Consider the following 25910-nt stretch of genomic DNA (forward strand, 5'->3'; position numbering starts at 1 on the left):
TAATATCATTTATTTATCTTCTTTTTATTTTATAAATCTTATATTTGTTTTTATGATATTTTATTGTTTATTTATGACTAATTGTTTCATATTGAAATATATTATCAATATCATTTTGATTATAATTAATATATTAAAGAGTAGTAATATAAAAAAGTTTATTAAAAATAAGAATCAATAATTTGATTATCTTCTTCATTCGTTGTTCTGGATGTATTATTAATATTTATTGTTGTTATTTATTTTATCATTCTTATAAGAAACGGAGAAAAAATACTTACAAAATGAAATATATCAAAATAACAATGACACAATAATTTATTTCAAACATTATATGAAATACAAATGATGTTAAATAAAGACATTTGGAAAAATAAATCAAGTCAAGTCATTGAATAAGAAGTTCATAAACTATAAGAACAAAAATACAACTGTGCCATTTTTAATTGAAAAAAATGTATTATTAAGTTAGTAATGATATTAAAAAGTGTTAAGCATCTTCTAGTAGTGTTTTAAAAATTAATAAAATAAATTGATAAAGCTTAAATGAACACACATCGTATCTATAATTGAAAACCAATAAGATAAAAAGAATTATCTGTCATATTAGAAAATACAATAAAAAAATAGAAGCATCAATTTTAAAAAAATAAAAATAAAATAAATTATTTATTTTACTGAAAGAAGAAGAAAAAAAAAACAGTAAATAAAAATAAGAAATGTAACGATTATATTTAAAAATTGATTATATCAATATCAACTTACATTAAAGAATAAGATAGGTAAAAAATGATAAAGTAAAAAAGAAGTATGATGATGAGAATTATTTACTTTTTTAATTCTTATTGTATTTTATCTGTTACAAACAACTTAATTATACTTAATTAAGAAAAAACTTAGGAATAAAATAATTTAGTTCATTACATTGATGAAATTACATTTATTCGATAACACATAAGTTTGGCTATATTATTTTTGAGTGATATTGTTTGTGACAATTTATAAAATATTTAAAATAAAGTAATGTATCTAAAATCGTTATTTCCAAATTGTGTATTTCAACTTTGAATGATTTATAAATTTATTCATACAAGAATTATCAAATGATAATAACGTAATACTTTCTAGTTATTTGTTTTGTCGAGTAAATAACTTTCAATAGATGAAAGAATGAGGGTTTGTTCTTGAATATTTCATCTTATTATTTGATATATATAACGATAATTTTTAAGGAATGATCAATTAAAGAGAAGCCTTCGCAGCACAAAAGGCAAAAAGACAAGTTACTGGTGCGATCAAAAGGAAGAGACCTACCGCCTCAAGTAGTGTTAAGAAGAACCAGAAATACGCGATAAATACGAATGTTGCAGATAATACAATAATAAATAAAAATCCAAAGAATCCAAAATGGAGTTTTTTAAATTGAATTGTTCTTATTAAGGAAATTAATAAGAATACAAATGCACTAATAACAAAAATTGAAAATAACAAAGAAATAACAGGGTTTGTTGGTTGTTCTACTACTTTAAATGTGTGATGATGAATCTCCTCTACCATTTTCCTGTTTGACAATTATGAGATCTTTTATTATTTTTTTTTCAAAGAATAAAAACATAATTAAAAATAATGATATAGATTTTAGTGAGAAGAAAAGACAATAAATGAGAGAGTTTAGTGATTGTTATTCATAAAAAAACAATCCATAAAATCTTAATAATCATTTATATATGGTTTGTTAATTGTGATGTCTCATTACAAAAAAATTAATATAAAAATTAATCATAGTCTAGTCATATTACATTAAATTAAGACGAGCAAAACAAACATACTTTATAGTTGTTGTTCCTTCAGATACTATTGGAATTGTTAAACAACGACTAGCTATAGTTGCTGGATGCAACCCAGACATTATTGGTATTTTAAGTAAAGATAATAAAACAGTTATGAGTGATGATACACAACTTGGAGTTGGAGTAGAAGTTGGTCAACTTTTTTATTTCGTATTAAGGAATGGTTTGGTATAAATATTTTATTATATTACTATTTATTAAAAAAGAGTAATAAAAAAAAATTAATAAAACAGAAACAGGAGAATATGAGCCATTAAAAATAATTGATCTTGTTTAAAGAAGATTCAAGTTATGATTTTTAATGTTGTTTGTTTTTTTCAGAGTCGAAATGTGATTAACTTAACAACAACCGGTAGCTTGTTCAGATGGTTCATTAGAAATATCTTTCTTTTCTAAAACAATAACTGAATTTTCTGGTTCTTTATTTTCTTCATTAGTAAGAGGATTCATATCAACAAGCATATTTCTCACACGTAATTCTCTAACAACAAATTCTATAATTTCTTGAATATTATTATTTGTTTTAGCTGAACATTCGAAGAAGGGGATTTGATGTGTACTTGCAAATCGTTCACCTTCTTCAAAAGTGATTTGACGTTGTTCTTCTAAATCATTTTTACAGCCAATAAGAATAGTCAATGTTTTAGAAGTATCTGGTTGTACTTGGCAGAATTCTTTCATCCAGTCTTCAACATGTTCAAGTGTTTCTCTTTTAGTGATATCATAAGTAAATAAAATGCAATGTCTATTTCTAAAATAAGTTGTTGTAGTTGATCGGAATATTTCTTGTCCAGCAGTATCCCATAATTGAACGTTATATGTTTTACCATCAAGTTGAAGTTTTTTACATGTTACATCACTTCCAATAGATGTCTTTGTATTAGCATTAAATTCACCATTTGAAAAACGTTGGAAAAAACATGTTTTTCCAACAAATGGATCTCCACATAAACAAATACTTATCAATAAGTTACTCATCTTTCTTCTTTATTTTTAAGTTTTTAGTTTCTTACAAGTCAACATCTCAATAAATTCCTTCTAATTATCCTATTATTTCAGGTTTTTTTTTGCTTCCATTTTTTAAGTTCTATTAAAAAATAAAAATAAAAATTAAAAAACATTTTTTATAAATTAAACAATATTTTAATAGTAAAATAAACTAATTAATTAAAAAGAAGAATATCCAAAGCATTCTGTGTTGATGATTTATTTTGTGTTGATGGAGATGAAAATAAATCAAAGTTAATAGTATTTGTTTGAGAAGTGGTTACTGCTTGTTGATTAAAATTAGCAAAGATATCAACAGTATTTTTAGAATTTGTGGTTGAATTAATTTCTAAGTTTTGATGAGTTGTTTGTGTTGATTGACCAAAGTTAGAGAAGTCTATAGAAGGTGGTTGAGTACTTTGAGGTTGTACTTCGTTTAATACAATAACTGTTTCTTCTTTTTCTTCTTCAATATCAATTGGTTGGGCTTGACTTGAATTGAAAGTTACAGAACGAACTTTTGCTTCATCAAAAGGTTGTAAGTTATTCATCGTATTAGTTACAGGTGTTAAATCATCAAAAGGGAGAGATATCATCTCACCATCATTTAATATATAATTTTCAGTTTGAACTGAATCAATTTGAGTAGAATCTTTTTTATTCATTTTTCTTTCAATATCTTGAAGAACTGCACTAAAATCAAATGCATTTGACCTATCAACAAATCCAAGACCAACAGTTGCCTTTCTCCCACCATTTATTTCATTAACTTTTAATATAAAATATCTACTACTATCATTAACATTTTGAACAGAATCATCTGAAACAATACAAGAACAAAATTCAATATCATTATTTTCAACAAATTTGATAATACAATGTTCAGGTGATCTAGTAACTAAACACCTTCCACTCCATAAAAAATCTGATTGTTGCCAATCTGCGGCACTAATTGATAAGTTTTATTTTAATAAAAAAGGTTTATTAGAAAAAGTTTCAAACTTTTTCTTTACTTGACCATCTTTTCCAATTATTTTAAACAACATACATTGTTTAATAGAAAGAAGAATTGTTTCTCCTGAATTTGACATAACTTAATAATAAACTTTTTTTGTAAAATTTTAAGTTCTCTATCGTATTTCTTGTAAAAATTAATTATTAAAAAACATTTATTTTGAATTAATTTTCTTTAAAATGTTTCATGTTATTTTGTATTATTTATAATTTTCATAAAATTTTGATGGCTCATTGATTATATCTCCAGGAAGTCCTTCACAATCATCTAATTCTTGGAAACTGAAGACACATGGATTATATTTTGTTTTTCCACACTTACATACAGTCTCCTTAAAACAAGTGATTGCCATGCTCTGATTAGTACCTGAACACCAAACAAATTTTGATCTATCCAAACAATAAAACCCTTTTTTCACATTTGTACAAAGAGAAAAAGACAATGATATTATCATGAAAATAATTAGTGTCATAAGAAAAAATCTGAGTTGAATATTCTTTCTGAAGAATTATTCTTGAAAAATACATGTCTTTTCATTAAGATAAAATAATGAAATTTCAATGTCAGGAACATTCCAAGAGAAAAAAGAGTTTTTGAAAAGATCCTAAAAATAGAGAAGGTATAATATATAAACAAGAAACTGAAACGAAAAAACAAACATTAGAAACAACATGGGAGATATTACTCTTGGATGTCTTTTACTTTGTATTCTTTCATTCTTCCTTCCACCATTAGCAGTTTTCTTTAAAGTAACTTGTGGACTTCATTTTTGGATTAATATTATATTAACAATTCTTTGTTGGGTTCCAGGTGTAATTCATGCTCTTATTGTAGTTATTACTATGTAAGAAGGAATTTTAAACAAAAAGTAAATTAGGTAGAATTGAATTAATTTAATATTTTACGTAAAATGGAAGCTTTAATTTTTCCTTTCTTTAGACAACAAATAACTTTTGCAAGTAAATCATCTTGACTACCAAAATGAATGTGTTTTTCTCTTCTTGTCATTTCTGTAAAAGCTCTATTAATTAATGTAACAGATGGTTTTAATTCTGTTTTATCTTCAAGAGATTCTTTAAGTTGTTGAGTGAATTGTTCAAGAATACCAAAGAAAGTGATTGGATTATATTCAACAGCAACAGCAGGAATACCAATAATCCAATACATCATTTGATAGAATTTTTTAGCTGTTTTAATAATAAAATCTCTTAAATAAATAACACGAGACATTAAAGTATTAACTTCTTCAGTAATATGACTTTGTTGTTTAGAAGGAAGAGAGATAATTTGAGTTTGAATAATTTGTTTTAAAGAAGAACATTTTACAATAAGTTGTTTACTATCATTAATTAATTTATTTAAATCAATTTTAGCAAATGAAGAAATAGATAATTCTTCAATAAGTTGTTCTGGGTTAGAATGCATTTTAATAACAAAATCTAACATACTAACTTGTTTTTGTGGAAGACGTGTTTCTCTTAATTTTATTAAAAGATCTATTTGAAATCCATCTGCACATCTAATTGAAGGATAATCAGAATTTAAATAATTTCCTGTTACTAAAATAATATTTATTAATTCTTTAAAACTTCTTGAACTTTTTACAACTTCAATAGCTTTAAAACAATTTTGAATTAAAGGAGTAATTCTATTAACTTCATTTTCAATTAACATTGATTCAACCCACATTTTTAATTTAATTTGAAAAGCAGGTATTTCTAATAAAGGTTTTAACCATCCTTCAATTCCTTTACCACCATCAGAATAATCTAATTCATTAAGATGAATTCCTTTAAGAGTATTAATTAAAAATTTACCATCACGTTCAGTTATTTGACGATAATAAAAATTATTAATATCAATTCCTAATGAAACACTTGAAGGAAATTTATTTCTTAATACACATAAATCAATATATTTATATCTTGAAATAACTGGATTTGTTGAATTTTGTTCTTCTATTTTAAATGAATTTTCTACATCACAAATATTTAATTTTTTTTCAGGAAGACAGTCCCATAAACATTTTGGATGGTCTGGTTTTAAAATAATTCTATTCCATTTTAATTCAGGTAAATAAACAGATAATTCAATTTTAGGTTGATTAAATATATTTTCATTAAGACAATTAATTTTTGAATGAGAAAAGTTTTGTGTTGTAATTCTTTTACTTATAAAATTCCCACGAGGAATTGATTTTATTTTTTCTTTATCATTTTGTTCTATGAAATTATTTACAATAACTTTTTTCTTTTCTTTTGGAACGTCTTCAATTTCATTTAATAAACGTTCTTTTTCTTTTGTAAATAATTCAATATCTCTATTAGTTTTTGCTATTTCTTCAATAAGTTCTATTCTTGTTAATTTTCTAATTGTAATAGAAATATTATTTCTAACTTCTGTATGTTCTTTTAAAAATTTTATATCTTCATTACATTTTATTATTTCTTGTTTTTTTTGTTCTAATATTATTGATAATTCTTCTTTACTTTTTAATGCTCGTTCTTTATCTAAATAAAGTGTTTTAATTCTATTTTCTAATTGAATAGAATTTTGTCGAATTTCTTCAACTCTTTTCCATTCTCTTTTACTTCTTTGATCATAATTTATTATTTGACAATCATCTTTTAAAGCTTTTTCAAAATTTGTTACTAATAATTTATATGATTTTAATTTTTTTACTGCTTCAGTTATTCCAACATATTTAAAATCCATAACAATTTTACTTTTTCTTCCTTCTGGTGAACATTTTAAAATTCCTAATAATAATGCAACTACTGTTGCTCCAATTTTTGTATTTCCAATCATTGGTAATAATGATCTATATTTATATTCATCACTTTTTGCTGCAAATACTTTTGCTGCATAAATAATAAATATTTCTCCTCCTGAAATACATAAAACATTTAATACTTCTGCTGCTTGTAATCTAATTTCTAAATCTTCATTTGTACACATAATATTATATAATTCTTGAATATATTTATCATTTAACATTAATTTTATAGCATCTTTATATCTCATTGATGCTTTAATAATTTTAATATTTTGTTTATTAAATGGTGGTGGAAATAATGTTGTTTTAAAAAATTCTCTTGCATAAGTTTGGTTTTGTAATTCTTTTACAATTTCATTTATTGCTTTTTCTTTTTCTACTTCATTCGTTGCTTTTTTTATTTTTAAAATAGACTGCCGTGCAACAAATGCCGGTGACATTGTCATTATAGCTGTTTTAATTTTTGGAAATGTTAATTGATTTAATGGTATTCCTTCCATATCTGTTAATATAAAAACTCCTTCAACACAAAAATGTTGAACTGATTGATCAATTGCATCTTGTATTGATGTAGCTTTAATATCTAATGTTGGTCTTTCTTCTCCTGGTCGACCAATATCAAGAATAATTCTTATTTGTTGCATTTTATTATAAAATCTAGAAATTAAAAATGTAAATGAATATTTAGTTTTTTTTTTAGTATAAAGAATAACTGTTTAAGATTATTTGAAAGAAAGATAAAAGATAAAAAAAATGACAACTAACGAATTAGTTATTTTTTTTACTTTATTCTTTTTTTTTAATTTATACTAACATAATCAATAAATATAAGGAATTATCAATAATTTTTATATCATTTTTTATTAAGAATAAAAAATACAAAAAAGAAGTAAAAGAAGGAACAAAAATAGAAAAAAAAAATAAAAGTATAATAAAAGAATAATAAATTATAATAAAGAATAAATAAAATAAAAAAAAAAGAGGAACAAAAAAAAACTAAAAAATAACCATTAATAAGAAATGGGAGCTAAAGGATCAAAAGGAGCTAAATTTGATAAAAAGTTATTAACCCAATCATCTATTGAAATTTCTGGTAAAAATTTATCAGAATTTCCTAAACAAATTTCTAAATGTGTTTGTACTAATTTTAATGCATCTCAAAATGATTTTACATCAATTCCAGAAGATGTTTGTTTAATGCCAAACTTAGAAGTATTAACATTATCTAATAATCGTATTACTTCTATTCCTGATTCTATTCAAAAAGCCTCTAATTTAAGAGAATTATATCTTGGAAAAAACAATTTGTTTTATGATGGTATTTCATCTGAAATTAAGATGTGCTCTAATTTACAAAGACTTGATATTTCAATGAATAAATTGGAATCTATTCCACCAGAAATTGGTTCATTACTCTCTCTTCAATATCTTAATATTTCTGAAAATAACTTAAAATCACTTCCACCAGAAATTGGTATGTTGGATAAACTTCAAACTCTTCTTGTTAATAAGAATTCTATTAGAAAATTACCAACTGAAATTGGAAATCTTCGTTCATTATATGAACTTGATCTTTCTAATAATCAAATGGATCTTTTACCAGAAGAGTTATCAAATATGATTGCTCTTAAAATTCTTAGAATTGGATTTAATAAATTATCTGGAAATATTGATGTTTTAACTAACTTTAAGTTCTTAGTAGAATTAGATTGTCAAAATAATCAAGGTATTCTTGAACTTCCACCATTAGATTCTCTTCAAAATCTTACTCGTCTTGTTGTTAAGAATCTTCCAATTACTAATATTCCTGGACTTTCTTCTTTGAAAATGTTATGTGAATTAAATGTACGTGATAATATAAAAATGAAAGGAATGCCTGAAGAAATTTTCAATATTGCTTCATTACAAAGACTTGATTTCGTTGGATGTAATATTACTGTATTACCTCCAAATATTACTTCTTTGACTAACTTAAATATTCTTGAATTAGCTCATAACTCTCTTAATGAATCATCATTCCCAGAAGGTATTTCAACATTAACTAATATTAGTAAATTATCTATTAGTAATAACCAAATTCATAGTTATCCACAATGTCTTTGTGATTTAACATCTATTGTTGAACTTGATGTTTCTAATAATTTAATGGTTGAACTTCCAGAAACATTTTCTAATCTTACTAATGTTCAAAATCTTACTGTTGCTGGTAATAGACTTAATAGATTACCAGAATCTCTTGGTAGATTAATTTCTGTTACTTATCTTGATGCTAGAAACAATCAATTAAAATCACTCCCTGCTTCAATTGGTGATTTAAGACAATTAAATAGACTTGAATTAACTCAAAATATGATTCCTGTTTTACCTGTTGAAATGGGTCAACTTGATGGTATTTTACAAACTATTGAATTAACTAATAATCCTCTTGTTGTTCCACCAAAAGAAGTTGTTATTAAAGGAGCTCATGAAATTTGCAAATACCTTAAAGATAATGAGGCTGTCCTTAGATCAAGTGTTGTGTCGGGTCTTGGTGTTGATAATAAATAATCTTAATTTAATTTTTGGTGGTTTTTTTATTATTTACTCATTTTCTATTATTTTAAATAAATTATTTTAAGAGTTTTATTTTAAATTATCTCCATGTAACATCAACTTCATCTGTTCTAAATCTTTGATGTACTGTTGCATCTTCTATAGGTGTAAACTGACCACTCTTAGACATTAGATATCCTGTCCATGCAATCATGGCACCATTGTCAATACAGTACCTTTCATCCATTGCTCCTAACGTTGCTCCTCTTTCGTTTGCCATTGTTTTAAGCATATTTTGTAATCTAACATTACATCCAACTCCTCCTACAACAAGAACTTCACTAGCACTACATTGACTCATTGCTCTTTCAGTTACTTCAACTAACATAGCAAATAATGTTTCTTGAAGAGAATAACAAAGATCTTCAACACTTTCATGTTTATTGATATATGTTTCAATTGAAGTTAATAGTCCAGTTAATGAAATATCCATTCCTTTTACAACATAAGGTAGTTTTATATATTTCTTTCCTTTTTTTGCCATTTGTTCAATATTATAACCAGGAGCTGGTTCATTTGGTAACATAACTTCTCGTGCAAATCGATCTAAACAATTCCCAACAGCAATATCTATTGTTTCTCCAAATATTCTATATTTACCTAATGAAAATGCAATTACTTGTGTATTACTTCCTGAAACATATAAACAAACTGGATGTTTTGCTCCTGTTGCTAACATACCCATTTCTATATGGGCAACACAATGATTCACTCCTATTAAAGGAATATTCCATATGATTGAAAGTGTTCTTGCTACAACAGCACATACCATTAAAGGTGCAGCAATTCCTGGTCCTTTAGTATAAGCAATTAATGAAATTTGTTGTGGCGTTAACTTTGCTTTTTCTAATGCCTCTTTAACTAATCCTAAAATATTATTTCGGTGATGTTCAGCTAATTGTCTTGGGAGAAATCCTTGTCCTGAAGGAGCGTAATAACTATCTCTTAAATTGCTTAATACTTCTCCATTTGAAGTAACAATTCCTACACCAAGTTTGTTAGCACTTCCTTCAATCCCAAGAATATATTTAATTTCTTCTTTTGTCATTCTTTTAAATCTTTTTTTTTTAAGTTTTTATTTTTTTACTTTCTATAATTTATTATATTTTTATTATTAAAATATAGTTTTAACAATACAAAAAGTTTTAATTACAACAATGTTGAGATATTTGAATCAATAATACTCTGGCTGATAATATCTATTTCATTAATTCTTTTCTTTCTAATTTAATAAAAACAACAAACTTAATATATAATGTATTCCTGGTATTTTTGTTTTTAATAAATGTTGTATTGTTGGATTACAACGATAAGCATTCACTACCACAGGAAATATAAAAAAGACCCATATACGTGTTAGTCGTTGATGATAAATAGATAGTTCTGATGAAGAAAATGTTGATGAGTTTTTGTATAAACAAACAAACTCTGCACATGATAAAATAAATGAAATAAAAAGTGGAACATAACTGTTATCTCCAAATACACTGAAACTTATTAAAACAAAGATAGGTTTGAATGAATGTATTAATTCTGAAACAATTCTAAGAGTCTTATTTTGTAACGTTAAAAGAGTAGAAATTGATTGTTTACTTGTTAATTGTAATTTCATTGTATTTGTTGAAGGAATAAGAGAAAAACCACTTTTAAGAAAGTATTGAATAGAATAATATACTCGTAAGGATTGAATAGGAAATAAGAATAAATATTTCATTTTAGTATTAGTAAATAATGATTCTACATAAGGAGAAATTATAGTCATTGCACTTGTTAATGCCAATGAATTTAAAGGGAAAGTAGGTGGAGAAGAAATAATAACATGATGGATTTCAAGTAATTCAAGAATAGTTGAAATTAAACGTTCAGGGATTTTTGTAGATTTTGGTAAAATTAATAGTAAAGTACGAGTAATAGAACGGGCAATAGGAAAATAGTTATGGTAAGTAGTAAGAAAGGCATCAAGAGATTTTAAGAGATTCATATAAACAAAAGTGAGAAATGATTACAAGATTGAAAGGGTTATTTCTTTTTTGTTGATTGTCTATTTTGAACATTTTCCTTTTGAATTATATTTTTTTTTGTTTTTTTCTTCAAATAGAATAAAGAACTTTAAAATACAAAAACATTATTATATGTTTGAGAATATCGTATCTGAAGTACTTACTCGATATTTTGGTAAATATATAAGTGGACTTAATGCAGAAAATCTTCGTATTTCATTATGGAATGGTGATGTTACGTTAGAAAATCTTATAATTAATGAAAGTGCATTTGATGGATTTTTAGTTGGAGTTCCATTAAAAGTTACATCTGGAAGAATTGGCAAAATGTCTTTACGTTTTCCGTGGAATAAATTAGACTCACAACCTGTTGTAGTTGAAATTAATGACATTGAGTTAGTTTGTACCACCGATTATAGTGTAGATCCATCTGTTATTTCTGAGCAATTAAAAAAAGAAGAGCAAGAGTCTAAACAACGACAATTAAGAAATTATGAAATTACTTCTGATAAAACAACTTTAACACAAAGAATAATAACAAAAGTTATCAATAATATGCAAATTGATATTACAAATATTCATATTAGATATGAGGGGGTTAATGGATGGATTAATACAAAATATGCTATTGGTTCAGTTATTGATTCAATTAAATTATATTCTACGGATAGTCAGTGGAATCCAGCTTTTGTAGTGGAGAATCAAGGAGATCATTTTAAGATTGCTGAAATTATTAAAATGAGAATTTATCATTCACAAACGAAAGAAGATAAATGGGACACAAACATCAAAAAGGAATATATTATAGATGACCTTACAACAAAAATGAGGTTGATTTTATCAGATAAAGATGATTCATATCCGGTTACAAGTCAAATTATTTTAGAAATGTTAAAGGTTGGAGTATCACAAGGAGTAATGATTGATGTGAAAAGTTTAATGCAACAACAAAAATTATTTGAAGGAAAATGTTCTCAAGCTGGAAGGAATATTAAAAAACCAGAAGAAGGAGTTGAACAGGTACCAAAGAAATGGTGGAAATTTGCATTTGATAGTTTATTAATTGAAGTTAAGAAAAAAAATTATAAAGAAAGTAATGAATATAAAAGAAAAAGAAGAGCATTACGTCAGGAATATACAGATATATATACTAGAGTACTTAGTGAAACTACAGTTAGTGGGGATAAAGAACGATTTAATGAATTAGAAGAAGAGCTTAGTGTAAAAGAGATAATTTATTTAAGAAACTTTGCAAAATCTGAAGTTGATGAAGCAAAAAGTAATAGTAGTGGAATATGGAGTTGGATGGGATATTCTAATGTTGTCAATTCACAATTAACAGAAGATATTCATTCATTTCTTGGAGATGATAATAAAGAAGAAAAAGTAACTGACACAAAAAAACTAAAACAAGTTGATTTTTCATTTGAAACAAAACAATTTATTATTGATTTATTTGGAAGTGATTTAAATGAGGCATTTGTAGAAGTAGAAATTAGTGCATTGAATTGTTCTGTTGTTAAGAAAACTATTGGATTTACTGCTAATATTGATCTTAATGATGCTAAAGTTAAGAGTAATAAAGATAATAAATACCCATATATATTTTCAGCTATAAACAATGAAAAAAATTTATTACATATTAAATTAACAAGTGAAAAAGAAGAAGAAAAAATTGATAGTGATTTTTCATTAGATGTTCATTTAGAACCTACAAAGATTGTTTATAATAAAAATATGGCTGAAGAATTAATGAATGTATTTAGATCATTAGATGTTGTTGAATCATATGGTCAAATTGGTGTTAAATTACCTTCTATGAATTTAAAAAGTATATTAGATGAACATATTCGGGTTGTTATATCAGCAATGATTCATGCACCTTATATTATTATTCATTCTGATAATAATGAACTTCATATTGATTTAGGAATTGTTAAAATGTTAACAAATGAAAGAAATGGAATATATGATTCATATAAATTAACAATTAATGAAATTAATTGTAAAATGATTACTGATTCTAAATCAGAAATTCTTCTTGAGAAAACTCAGATGTCTTTTGATATACAAAAAGCTTTATTATCATGGAAAGAAATGAAAGAAAAATTAAATGAATTTAGTCCTGGAATTATTGTTGATTGTTTACTTGATACAACAAAACTTCATATTTCTTCTGAACAAATGAGAGTTATTAGGTTAATGTTTAAAAATCAAAAACCAAAACCAAAAACAGAGCATGAAGCTATTAGAGATTTATTGCAACAAGAAGATGATTTAACTGATATAGGAGATGATGCTGTTATACAAATCCCTGAAGATTTTATTAAATTAAAATTAACTGTTTCAATTCCTGAAGCTACTGCATTTATTTCTTTAACAGAAAATGAACCAATTTTTAATGTTTCAGCTAAACAATTAACAATGACTTCTATTATAAAAGATAAAAAGTCAAGTGCTGATATAAGTTTTGGAGATGTTATTGTTATTGATAATGACAATATGACATTTTTCAGTAAAAAACAGACAAATGAATCACTTGTTAGCCTTCATATGACAAATGAAAATGATAAACCAATAACGATAACATTATTTGCTGCACAATCAATGATTTATTTTGATCTTCCTCATCTTGACCATATTCTTCATTTCTTATATAATGATCATGAACAACAAACTGTTGTTAGTATTCCTCAAAAGAAAACTCAAAGTAAAGTAGTACAAGTTTCTTTTGTTTTTACTTCTATTGGATTAGTAGTTAGAAATCGTGGAAGTTTGTTAGCATCAGGAAGTGCTGTTGGTGGATCATTTGATATATTAATAGATAACAATAATCCTGAAGTTGACATAACTGTTAAAGGGTCATTAAAAAGAGTTTTTGCTAAAGATGAAACTATCTCAGGTAAAATTCATTCAATGGTTATTCAAACAGTAGATACTCCAATCGACATTTTATATACTCATGCCATTACTCAAAAAGCAATTCAACAAGACTATAGACATTATTTATCTATTAAAACTGATCAAATGACTTGTACATATCTAAATATTTTTATTCAACAATTATATAGTTGGCTTCAAGACTTTCTTCATATTTGTAGTGTAAGAGTATTTCCTTCAAATGAACCATCTCATTCATATGATCGACTGAAGTTAGAGACAGATATTACAAATGTTTCATTATGTATTCCAGTTGCTTCATATATTGAAGATGGTATAAAATTAATAGCAAAACAGTTACAAGTAAGAAGTACATGGATTCAAAATCAACAATCAACTAAAAGTCTTACTTTATATGATATTTATTTTGATGAAAATGTTTCAGCAAAAGAAGTTACTTTTAATTTTACTTTTCCAGATGAAAAGAATGTTGCTGTTGATTTTCCTGCATGGGATATTTCATTATCAATTCCTTCTGGATATATTAATTTAACTAAAGAAAGGTATAGAGAGATTGTTGGGTTAATTATGATTAATTTAGGAGAATTAAGTAAACATCAAGACTTAATCAAATATCATCCTGTAGTATCTCCAAATCAACAAGAATTATCAGATATTAGAAGTCGTATTTTTACAGCTGACATTGGTAGTGTAGAAGTTAATGTCAATGAAGAAGAACAAATTGGAATTATGAAATTTGATGAATTAAAATATAAATATTTAAGTTTACCTCATGACTGTTCATTACATACTGTAGAAATTAAAAGTGGTAGTTTTATTGATCATTTAAATAAAGATGAACTACTTTTCTGGGTTGAAGGACAAAAAAAGATTGATAATTTTATGAATTTTTCATTTGAAACTGCTGAAAAAGAAAAAATAATAACACTTTCATTTGGTCATTCTTCTCATATTCGATTAACTCAAGAAACATTATTAAAATTAATTAAATTCTTCTCTGTTGAAAATAAATATCTTATTACTGAAAGTGGGTTTGCTGAAGTTGTTGAAACTACTAAAATACAACCAGAACGAGCATTTGTATTTAAATTTTTAATGAATGAAATTAATTTCCATTTGAATGATAAACAAGGAGATTTTATGATAGTTTCATTATTAAAAAGTAGTATTGAAATGAAACGATTTAGAGAAGACACTAATGTATTTTTAAAGATAGGTACATTAAAAGCTGTATCAGATGATAAAGTAATTGTTTCTATTTCTGATGAAAAAGAGATGGGAACATTTGAATATATTTATGAAAAACGAAATGAATTATCAATGTTTAAGGGTAATTTATCTCAAATTCATATCATTTTTTATGACAAAGTTATTATTAGGGGTGCACAATATTATGAACAACTTGTGAAGATTCTATCTGCTTTAAAAGGTAAAACGGTTCAATTTATTGAACAAACTGCAACTGTATCTCGTAAAATAAGATTAAACTTTGTTATTGAAGCTCCAAAAATTGATATTGGAGAAGTAACAGCACAATTAGGTATTGTAACTATTACTGATAAACCAGGAACATTAAATAAGCTAGAAATAATTGGTAATTTAAGTAATACTAAAGTGAATATAGATAAAGATGAAGTTGTAAAATGTGAAGGTGTAACAATGGAAATTGAAGTAATTGATGCAGATGATGGATATACTGATGTAGGGATTGATGCAGATTGTAAAGTTATTGATATTTGTACGACACCACAAAATTTAACATCATTATTAAATATTGCTGATATGATAATCAAAACATCTCAACAAATTCAATTACCAAAATAAATTATAATTTAAACAATCATTTACCTGATTTATATTTTTTTGTTTCATATCTATGAAGACTTCTTTCTGGTAAAAACTTTTTACAAAACATTACATCAGTCATTGATATTCTTATCCGTTTACCATCTCTATGAATCTCTTTGGGTTTTTTTTCATCTTTTACATTTAATTCTTTTCTTATTTCATCTGTATTTGTTTGTAAATAATTAACTTTTAACCCTTCTCCTGGTGATATTCTTGTTTCTGCTGCTTTTCCAATTCGTGTAATAATATACCATAATTTCTCATATGCAGTACTTGACATAATTTCACTTACACCTTCTCCTAAAAATAATGGCTGATCAGGATTTTCTGTGTATAAAACTTTTCTTAATAATTGTAAAAGAATTGGTCGAGTAAGAAAATCAGATCCAATAATTCTATTTGGTTGAAGAATATAACTATTTTTCATTATTATTCCCTCTTCTGCTGTTGATGTATTTCCATTTTGAACAAGGGGTTTAAGTACTGGTTGAGTTGGATTACGTTTAATTAATGAAGGGGCAATAATTTGTTTTGGTTGTTGTGGGATAGATTGTTTTGAAGCAAATTGAATTACAGCAGGATTTGCACGTGAAGGAGGTAATGCCATTTCAACTTTATTAGTTCATTTTTCTTAGTTTTTCTCTTTTTAAATAACAAAAATTAATAAAATGTTATTTTAATGATTCAATTCATGGAATTAAAACTAGCGTTTGTATTCTTTGTATTATTTTGATAATACACTTACGAACATCACTATCATTTGATGCAATTAATTGTACTAAATCTGATTGAACGCCTTTTATTATTTCTAAGAAATGTTTATCAGATAATACCATAATTTGTTCCAATGAATGGATAATAAGCTGTTTAGAATTACACATAGCAAATCCATTCTCATTATAGTACTTAATCATTTTATTGATTTCTTCAATTAAATATTGAATGTCTAGATCATGCAATTGATCTACAGTGGTGATATGACTATCAAATGTAATAGTCATAATGTTTTCATAATGTTCAGTAATGATTTCTAATGGTAATTGTTCTATGGCTGTAAATAATGCCTTTCTTTGTTCTTCATATTGTTTCAACATCTTGGCATCATCTTTTAATCCTTTTATAGTTGTGATGTATTGGCTTAAACCTTTACATGACACAGAAGTAAGTCCAAGCTCAGTGATCTTCCATGACTTCCACTTTCTAATACATTGAAGTGTATGGTTATTTTCATTGCATCCTTCACAATAATACATTTGTAAACATCCTGGACATCTTAACATAAATGCAGTAATACCATCTTTATGACATTTACAACACTCACATCTCTTTCCTGGTTTAGGACGTTGTGCTTTAGTTATAGAAGCAGAAGTGATTCCTTTTATGGCATTAACCACACTATTAAAGTAAATTGATTGAATTTGAAGGTATTGGTCATAAACTTCATCAAATTTTTCATGTAAAATAAACTTCTTTAAGAAATTAAGTGTTTGATCCCATACTTTCTCATGATTTAACATGTTATTGAAAGCAAAATAAAGGACTGGAAGAATTAAATTTAGGGGTAATTCTAAACAACAATCATATAAAACATTTAATACTTTTGGTGAGTTAGAAGGTAAATCTGTATTTAAACAACGATATAATGACCTATAGAAAATAATATCTCTTAATTCAATAGGCATTTTAAGTAATAAATTTTTCATTGTAATAATAGCAGATTCAGCAACAGTTGGATATTTTCCTGTACCACTAGCAGCAAGAGATGTATATAATGGTAAATATTTTAACAAATATTGTTCAGTAGAACGTGTTAATTCTTCAACATACATTGGTTTTAAATGAGTCTCTTGTTCTTTTTCTTCATTTGCTCTTTTAATACATTCAGTTCCAAGAGTAATATCAAAAGAATTTTCGAGAATTTCACTTACCATTTTAATGATAGATAAATTATATTCTTCACCATTTCCAGAACCATTTTTCTGATAAGCAATTAATGAGTTAACAAATAATACATACTCTTTCATTAGCTCTTCTTTATAATGTTCATAAAAATACTGCAATAACTCAAATCCATTCAACTTGGTTTTTTCATATTCAGCTGCAAATCGTACACACTGAATTAATACTTTCCATCCTGATTTGATATTATTTAACCAATTAACATTTCCTATTAATCTTTTTAAACATGCAATGACTAACTCTTTTACTACTATTATTGGATGATCTGCTATAACACGAACAAATGGCTCAAGTGCTCTTTCCTGATTTTGACAATTTTCCTCTTTCATATCACTAAACATTGTAATTAACTGCCTCAAACAGTCAATTGCTCCCATTGAAACAATATCATTTGGATGCATACAACATTTTTTAAATAATGAGTTTAAAGAATCCCAAAACGGTGCCCAATGATTTTCACTTCGTTGTTTGTTACTGGATGCAGCAACAATAAGAGCTTGGAATGCAAATAATCCAGGAGATCTTTGATCGATTTGTTCTAAAATGATTTCACATAATGATCTAAAGAATGCTTTTGCTGCACGATGCCCTAAAGAACCACTTTCATAAAATACTTCATTTATTTCAGATATTTCAATTTCAGTAATGACTACTGATGGATGAAGAGGTTCATGCTGTGGACGTTTACCAAATTCATATTCTATAGGGAATGAGAATGGTCCTTGAATTTGGTCGACACTAATTGATTGTTCTCCCCAACCAGAGGCAATTTGTCTTAACCGTTCTATTTCAAATAAACATCTTAAAAATGGTGTCCATCCAACTAATAAAAATTCTCCATCATTATGAGGAATACTTAATAATCCTCTAATTACCATAAGATGTCGTTCTTCAATAAATTGAGGTTGGTCAATACATGCTAATGACCTCATTATTTGAATAAGATATTCTAAAGCTTCTTCAAGGAAGAAAATTGAACTTAAATGAACAGCTGATTGTAATATCATAACTCCTTTTGTCATTATTTGATTGTCATTATTAACAAAACAATATTCCATAACTTCTTTACATAAATTCTTATAAATAAAAATATGAATCTCTCTTACTACTTCATGAGATTTTTCTATTTGATATTTGCCTTGATCTTGTAAGAAGAATGTCTTTTTTGAAGATTCATCTTTTTGTACAATAGCAAATGGTGTTGCTACAACACGTTCAAAAATACCTTTTAATGGTTGGTCATCCATTTTAATATTAAATCCTTTTTCAGTTGTGACAACATCTTTGAACTTTTCAAAAGTATCAAATGCTTTAATCTTTGCACTAGGATTATGTGTTTCTGTTGCTAAACAAATAATAGACATTGCTAATTGATACAATTCATCTTGAGTTATTCCACCATATCCTGTTGGATTACATTCACAATATCGTGCAGAAAATGCACCAATAACTCGTTCAACAACTTGTCCTTCACCTCCCATAACAAAAGTATCAAACATTAATCTTAAAGCTTCATCAATTTCAACACCTTTCATATCAATCATCTTTAATAATTCAGTCAGACATTCTTTATTTAATTCTCCAGCTCCTCCAAGATATTCTCCAAAAGCTTTTCTATTTAGTCCATTAAGATGATGAAGAAAATGAACAATACTTTGAGCAGATGAAGTACATAATTCTTTTTCAATAAAGAATTCTACACCTTTCTTTGGGGATTTTTCGAAAAGCAATAATCCATCAGAAATTATTTTTTTCTTTTCTTTGAGTTGAACAATGTCAATACTTGAAAGTGGAATAACTGGATCTTCTTCTTTGATTAATGAATGAAGGTTTTCTTCCCATTTTTCCGTTGCGTTAACTAATGTAACATAAATAATATAAAGAACATCAAGAGCAAGTGAACTTAATGAAGGAATTTTCAATGCTAAAACTATTCCATTTGTCATATCTTCAAAGACATTTGGACTACTTTCATCGCAGTCATAATTAACAAATAATTCAATACAAAAACCGTCTGTCTTTAAAATTTCTTTTAATAATTCTAACACCATTCTTTGATGTTCAACAACTTTAGAACCTAATATTTGGTTAATAACTTTTGTGAATATTATACCTAGGTTAATTCTCATGAATTTTCTAAATCGCATAATACTAATTTTAAGTAATTTAATTGTAGATAAAGTAATTTGTTTTGTATATTCAGTTGCATTTGAAAGGATAACATCAGTAAGATCAGCAACAAATTTACTTGTAATAAATTCAAATGAAATAAGGCTTTCTGGATATTTTTCTAAATAAGATTGAAGAAGCATAAATATTGATTGCCTTGATTTTTGATTTAATTGTGATTTTGCTTCATGTGTAATTGATTGAATAAATTGATTATATGCATTTATATTTAATGTACGTTCACTCCAATTAGTCGTTGCATATTGACATAAACAAGTAAATAAAGAAATTCCTTGTTGAATATTTCCTTTTAATAATTCTCCATTAACTTCACTTTTTTGACCCATTTTAGAAAGGATAATATCAACAATTCTACCAATACACATTTGATATGCTCCATTATTTGTATCAATAGATGGAGTAATAATATACATGTCATATATAATTTTAAATACTTCAATAATAAATGGAGCGTTTAATGTAGAAGAGAATTTATCAACAATAGTTGTTAAACATTTAGCAACATATAAATTCGTTATATTTCCATTATATTTAAACATTGATGAAAGCATATTAATTAATACAACTAATACATCAACTGATTGGTTTTTATATGTAATTTCTACATGTTTAATAGCTTGATACAATAATAATTTATCAATTAAATCAATAGCTTTACAACACATTTGTAAATTTCTAGCGTTAAATGACTCTTCTGTAATTTCAAGAATTGGTGAAATTAAGTCTTGCTTACCAGTCATTAACTCATCACCATAACTATTTGATTTAATTTGATGTTTTAATATTCCACATAATTCCAATAATTTATTTTGTTTCTTTTGAACACACTGGCATATTTCTTGTATTGATTTAATAAGGAAAATATGGGATTGACTCATATTAGAAAATACTCCTTTCTTATATTTTTGAGTTCTTTGATTTTCCTTCTTTTTTTTTCTTTTATAACAAAAAAAAAACATTTTATTCTTAAAAACAATTATTAAAAACATAAAAGGGTTTAAAAAAAAATTTTAATAACAAAATTTAATTGTTTTTCAATTATTATTCAACAACCAATATGTTCAGTATCATCAAAACAATAAAGTGGTACGGTTTGACATGCTTCTTTTAGTGCTAAACAATTAAAGAAACAACTCTTCTTTAATTTAATAGATTGGTTTTGTAAATGAAGTGAAGTTAAAGAAATGCAATTGGCAAAGCACATACTACTAACACAAGAAAGAGTTGATGGAATTGAGACTGATATTAATTTTAAACAATTAGCAAAACAATAACAACCAATACCATCTTCATTAGGTGGTAATTCTATAGAAGTTAATCCACAACCTTTAAAAGCATTATAACCAATCCATGTTACTGTTGATGGAATATGAATTGATTCTAATGAAGAACATCCTTCAAATACTTGACTTTGAATTTGAACTAATTTAGAAGGAAGATTAATTTCTTTTAGACTTGAACATCCATTAAAAGTTCCTTCAAGAGACGTAATTGTTGAAGGTAAAGTAATTGACTGTAAATTAGTACAATCAATAAATGCAGTTTTTCCTAAAAATGACAATGAATGTGGTAATTCTATTGCAGTTGCTCCACATCCTCCAAAACATGAAGTATCAATTTTTGTAACACTCTCAGGAATTTCAATACGTGTCAATGATGAACTTCCACCAAAAGCCATGTAACCTAAACGTTTTAGTGAAGATGGTAAAACAATTGATGTTAAATAAGGGCAATGATTAAAAGCTTCATTATCAATAATCTTTACTGAGGGTGGAATATTAATAGAAGTTATAAGTTCACATCCATCAAATGCTTTTTGTTCAATAACAGATATCATTGGAGGAATTTCATTTCCATAGCGCCTTCTATCTTTTGTAGTATAAGTGACTATTTTACATTCATTTCCATTTTCTTTTTCATTTAAAAAAGCGTTATAAGTTACTGGATAAAGGATATAAAATTTCTTAATATTACCATCAAAAAACCTCATCTCAAATTGAGAATGAATGTTTTGAGTAGTTATATTAGTGAATAATTTTCTGTTCTTAACAGTGAGTGGAATAGGATTAGAGGTATAACTGTCAAGAGTTTCTCTAAATTTTTTTGAGACTTGAATGATATTTAATAAGTCTGTAGGTTCTGTAATATATTGGCAAACAACAGGCATTAATGATTTATCTAATTGTATTGAAGACATTGGGTTTTATTTATTTTTTAGAGTTCTAAGTCCACAAGTAATAATTTTTTCAATTTTAAAACTTAATGATTTTGTGTTATATAATATCAAATGAAAAATAATTATCATTAATAGAAGTATTACAAATGTGTCCAAACAAAAATTATTTGTTTTCAAATAGTAAATATTAATATTATTTATTCAAATGCTTACAAACAAATCAATACTTTTTTAAAATTGTACTACATAGAGAAAATTTTATTCGGAATATTCTTCTTTTTTTAATAACAAAAAAAATACAATAAAAACAAATTAATTTAAAATAATAAATAATGATATATATAACAAAATATTATTAATAAAAATGTTTTTTAATTTAAAAAGATAAAAAAGAAGAACAACTTAAATATTCAGTCAATGGAAGTTACTATACAAACAGGATCACTCATTACAATCATTAAAAATACCATTGCTTCTTTAACACATAATATTTCTAAAGGAATTAATTCTGGAGAACGAGATGAAATAATTCAAGTATTAGAATGTGGAATTCATACACTTGGAAAATTACTTGTTTTGACACGGTGGTTAGGACGAAATCCTGTTCTTCATGACATTGATAATTTTAATTGGACTTGTCAACAGTCAATTATTCAATTACATACAACGGTAAAAAAAATGGTTTGTAATGCAAAACACGATGTGTTAATGAGAAAAAGAATTCCTGAAATTTCTATTGCACTTCAAGTTCTTCTTGAAGCTACATACCCTCTTCCATCCATTCCAGTCTGTCTACCTAATTTCAATAAAATTAATACACTCATTGAAAGAAGGATATGGAAATATTATTATATAAATCATAATACTATTGATTGTAATAGTATTAATGTTATTGGTGGAATGTTATATTTATATGTGAGAAATTCGTTTAATGTTTGGTTAACAATAACAAATTTAGATGCGTTGTTTAATAATGATTCATTAAAATGGAAAATTGTTCATTTAAATTTTTATACACCTAATGAAACTGTTGCATCAGATGAAACTATTAATTTACATAATCGGAATTTAAGAACTCAACCAGAATATTCATTAAATCCAATCCAAACATTAATTGATCAATTAATAATTATTTCAAAAAATAAATATTTTGATGCATTATTTCGAGAAAGTCAATCACCTTCTTTAAGACTTCTTTATCCTCATATAACATCAAAGATTGTTATTATTAATAATGATCGTGTTTTACAAATATTTTATTGGAATAATAGTTATTGTTTAGAATATCGATTAAATAATTTAACAACATCAATTGAAATAAATCATAGTCCTAATTTACCTTCAGCACTCTTTGTTTGTTTTTTTCATTTATTTAAGTAATTATATTCATACTAATTTATAGAATCTTAATTCTTCATTAGAAGAACAATTATCTTTAGTTTCAAAAGAAAGTGCTATAATATATGAGAAAAAGATTAATGAACAATTATCTAAAAATGGACAAACAAAAGAACCAGTAGTAAATACTATTACTGTATCTCCATTTACAGGTAAAATAAATTTAATATCACCTTATATTTCTCAAAAATTATTAAATTATTATTCTGATTTATTTTCAACGACAAATATTGATAAAAGTAATTATTTATTTGAAGATCTTTATATACATGCACATTATTTACAAACATTTATAGTAGCAAAGATATTCTTTAAAAAAATGCATTTAGAAATATTAAATGAAGATACATTAAAATTAATTGCTGATCATACAAATAACTTTAAACAAATTAAAGGAGAAATATTAAGGCCAAAATGTATTGATACACAAGATCAAAATTATAAAGAATGTTCTGGGTTACCATTTAAAATTCAGGTATCAGAGAATAGATATTTATGTTTTATTATTTCTAAAACACCTGAAGAAAATTTAATTTGTGTTGGATTTAAAGGGAAAAGTGTTAATTATTGTTCATGCTCAAAAGAGGTGTTTAATAATAACATTAGTTCAATGAAATGTGTTGAGAAAATAACAGTTTTTTGTCAAGAGTCATACACTAAATATTCAACAAAGATTTATTTAGAATGTTTTAAAGATATTTTTAATGGAATATCTACAACAGGATCAACACTTGTTACATCTCTAAAAAATAAAACTGGATTTATTCTTTTAAATAGAAATTTACCATTTGTTGTTATTGTAGAACAACCACCAGAAGAAAGGAATTTTGTTATGATAGTTGAATTAAATAATTGTTCAATTAATATTTTAAACAAATTTAAAGGTGGAGAAGGATTTCAATTAATTGATAAAAAAATGAAATTATCTGTTCCAAAATGTGATGTAGAAAAAGATGTTCAAAGAAATGTTAAAAGATTGATTAAATTTATTCATTTAATATCATTTGTAAATAAAGTTATTGATAAAGTCGAATATTTCAATGAAAATACAATATCATTTAATGGATTTTATATTTGTTTTGAATCAGAAACATTTGATTCTGTTCAATTTACTGTTAGTCTCGATAAAAAATATCAACATTTAAATGAATTAATAAAATTTGATTTTATTGATTCACCAGATAATGAAATATCAAATAGAAAAACTGTATTATTAAAAGATTGTGGATGTATTCAAAATAGTCTTTCATCATTTGTATTATATTTTGATGGGTTAATAAAATTATTTTCTTCAATTAATACATCATGTGTTTCAATATCTATTACTGAGTTTACTTCTGTAACAATTTTTGTTAATACCGAAAATGAAAAAGTAACTCAACAAAATTTTGTTATGATATTTTCTTTTAATACTAAATTAGAAGAAAAAACTATGTCATTCTTTTCTCGTTGGTTAGATACTATTGGAAAGAAAAAATTCCCTATGGAAGTCTTTAGAGATACATTAAAACAAATTCCAATTCAATTTAAAATATCTGAAGCGGAAAAATATATGAAAATATTATTATCACTGATTCATCTCTTATTGATGATTGAATTTGTTTTTATTAATCCAACAAAAACTCAAGAAGCAAGGTGTTATAAAATTATTATTCGACCTGACCTTTTCTTAAAAATTCCTTCAGTTATTAATAATGATGTTCCTTTCTTAACAACTTTAACTCAAAGTCAACACAATGATTGTTTAACTCGTTACTTTAATATTAGGTTCTCTAACCCATTTAAAAGTGGTAATTTTATTGATGCAAAAAATGTTATGGCATTGATGTGTAAAAAACCAACTCCACTTACAATTAAAATAGTTAATGACTTTGAGCCATTAATTACATTTTGTACATCTTCTTTATGTAGAGATAAATTTAAACATCTTTATGACTTTAATTTAATAGAAGCAGTAGATAATAGATATTATATTACTCTTATTATGTATAACACTGAATCAGATCTTGAAACAAGATCAAAATCATTTGAACTTCGACTGAATTATCATAAATCTATTCTTCAACTTGCTTCAGATAGAAGAAATGACCAACCCTTAATCTCTCAATTCATTCAATCCTATTCTATTAACAAAATAAATTCATTTAAAGATCTTGTTGCTTTATTACAACAAACATTTGAGAAGTAATAATATAATTGACTGTGAAATTTAAATCTT

At 25.5% G+C, this 25910-nt stretch overlaps 14 protein-coding genes across 14 annotated transcripts; 4 read left to right on the plus strand and 10 right to left on the minus strand.

The window, feature by feature from the left end:
- Positions 1-1242: 1242 nt before the first annotated feature.
- ENU1_013900 (hypothetical protein) lies at positions 1243-1557 on the minus strand (the record flags this gene model as incomplete). The annotated part of the gene is made up of 1 exon (XM_008856757.1): positions 1243-1557. The coding sequence occupies one exon, from the start codon at positions 1555-1557 to the stop codon at positions 1243-1245; it is 315 nt and encodes a 104-aa protein (XP_008854979.1).
- Positions 1558-2189: 632 nt separating this feature from the next.
- ENU1_013910 (Rab family GTPase) lies at positions 2190-2828 on the minus strand (the record flags this gene model as incomplete). Its single annotated transcript, XM_008856758.1, has 1 exon — positions 2190-2828. The coding sequence occupies one exon, from the start codon at positions 2826-2828 to the stop codon at positions 2190-2192; it is 639 nt and encodes a 212-aa protein (XP_008854980.1).
- A 185-nt stretch (positions 2829-3013) lies between these two features.
- On the minus strand, positions 3014-3928 carry ENU1_013920 (hypothetical protein; the record flags this gene model as incomplete). The annotated part of the gene is made up of 2 exons (XM_008856759.1): positions 3014-3785; positions 3840-3928. 2 exons carry the CDS (start codon positions 3926-3928, stop codon positions 3014-3016), a joined length of 861 nt encoding a protein of 286 aa, XP_008854981.1.
- Positions 3929-4051: 123 nt separating this feature from the next.
- ENU1_013930 (chitinase Jessie, putative) lies at positions 4052-4324 on the minus strand (the record flags this gene model as incomplete). Its single annotated transcript, XM_008856760.1, has 1 exon — positions 4052-4324. The coding sequence occupies one exon, from the start codon at positions 4322-4324 to the stop codon at positions 4052-4054; it is 273 nt and encodes a 90-aa protein (XP_008854982.1).
- Positions 4325-4523: 199 nt separating this feature from the next.
- Positions 4524-4700, plus strand: ENU1_013940 (hypothetical protein; the record flags this gene model as incomplete). The annotated part of the gene is made up of 1 exon (XM_008856761.1): positions 4524-4700. The coding sequence occupies one exon, from the start codon at positions 4524-4526 to the stop codon at positions 4698-4700; it is 177 nt and encodes a 58-aa protein (XP_008854983.1).
- Positions 4701-4740: 40 nt separating this feature from the next.
- ENU1_013950 (formin 2 family protein) lies at positions 4741-7272 on the minus strand (the record flags this gene model as incomplete). The annotated part of the gene is made up of 1 exon (XM_008856762.1): positions 4741-7272. One exon carries the CDS (start codon positions 7270-7272, stop codon positions 4741-4743), a length of 2532 nt encoding a protein of 843 aa, XP_008854984.1.
- A 376-nt stretch (positions 7273-7648) lies between these two features.
- ENU1_013960 (leucine-rich repeat containing protein) lies at positions 7649-9175 on the plus strand (the record flags this gene model as incomplete). The annotated part of the gene is made up of 1 exon (XM_008856763.1): positions 7649-9175. One exon carries the CDS (start codon positions 7649-7651, stop codon positions 9173-9175), a length of 1527 nt encoding a protein of 508 aa, XP_008854985.1.
- Positions 9176-9260: 85 nt separating this feature from the next.
- Positions 9261-10268, minus strand: ENU1_013970 (glycoprotein endopeptidase, putative; the record flags this gene model as incomplete). The annotated part of the gene is made up of 1 exon (XM_008856764.1): positions 9261-10268. One exon carries the CDS (start codon positions 10266-10268, stop codon positions 9261-9263), a length of 1008 nt encoding a protein of 335 aa, XP_008854986.1.
- Positions 10269-10442: 174 nt separating this feature from the next.
- ENU1_013980 (hypothetical protein) lies at positions 10443-11201 on the minus strand (the record flags this gene model as incomplete). The annotated part of the gene is made up of 1 exon (XM_008856765.1): positions 10443-11201. The coding sequence occupies one exon, from the start codon at positions 11199-11201 to the stop codon at positions 10443-10445; it is 759 nt and encodes a 252-aa protein (XP_008854987.1).
- A 151-nt stretch (positions 11202-11352) lies between these two features.
- On the plus strand, positions 11353-15945 carry ENU1_013990 (hypothetical protein; the record flags this gene model as incomplete). Its single annotated transcript, XM_008856766.1, has 2 exons — positions 11353-13993; positions 14045-15945. The coding sequence occupies 2 exons, from the start codon at positions 11353-11355 to the stop codon at positions 15943-15945; spliced, it is 4542 nt and encodes a 1513-aa protein (XP_008854988.1).
- A 16-nt stretch (positions 15946-15961) lies between these two features.
- On the minus strand, positions 15962-16576 carry ENU1_014000 (hypothetical protein; the record flags this gene model as incomplete). Its single annotated transcript, XM_008856767.1, has 1 exon — positions 15962-16576. One exon carries the CDS (start codon positions 16574-16576, stop codon positions 15962-15964), a length of 615 nt encoding a protein of 204 aa, XP_008854989.1.
- An 82-nt stretch (positions 16577-16658) lies between these two features.
- Positions 16659-20996, minus strand: ENU1_014010 (Sec7 domain containing protein; the record flags this gene model as incomplete). Its single annotated transcript, XM_008856768.1, has 1 exon — positions 16659-20996. One exon carries the CDS (start codon positions 20994-20996, stop codon positions 16659-16661), a length of 4338 nt encoding a protein of 1445 aa, XP_008854990.1.
- A 167-nt stretch (positions 20997-21163) lies between these two features.
- ENU1_014020 (leucine rich repeat protein, BspA family protein) lies at positions 21164-22315 on the minus strand (the record flags this gene model as incomplete). Its single annotated transcript, XM_008856769.1, has 1 exon — positions 21164-22315. One exon carries the CDS (start codon positions 22313-22315, stop codon positions 21164-21166), a length of 1152 nt encoding a protein of 383 aa, XP_008854991.1.
- A 396-nt stretch (positions 22316-22711) lies between these two features.
- Positions 22712-25880, plus strand: ENU1_014030 (hypothetical protein; the record flags this gene model as incomplete). Its single annotated transcript, XM_008856770.1, has 2 exons — positions 22712-23647; positions 23697-25880. The coding sequence occupies 2 exons, from the start codon at positions 22712-22714 to the stop codon at positions 25878-25880; spliced, it is 3120 nt and encodes a 1039-aa protein (XP_008854992.1).
- Positions 25881-25910: the final 30 nt, after the last annotated feature.

This window comes from Entamoeba nuttalli (assembly GCF_000257125.1).
Source record: "Entamoeba nuttalli P19 unplaced genomic scaffold asmbl_2206, whole genome shotgun sequence".
NCBI classification, from domain to species: Eukaryota; Evosea; order Mastigamoebida; family Endamoebidae; genus Entamoeba; species Entamoeba nuttalli.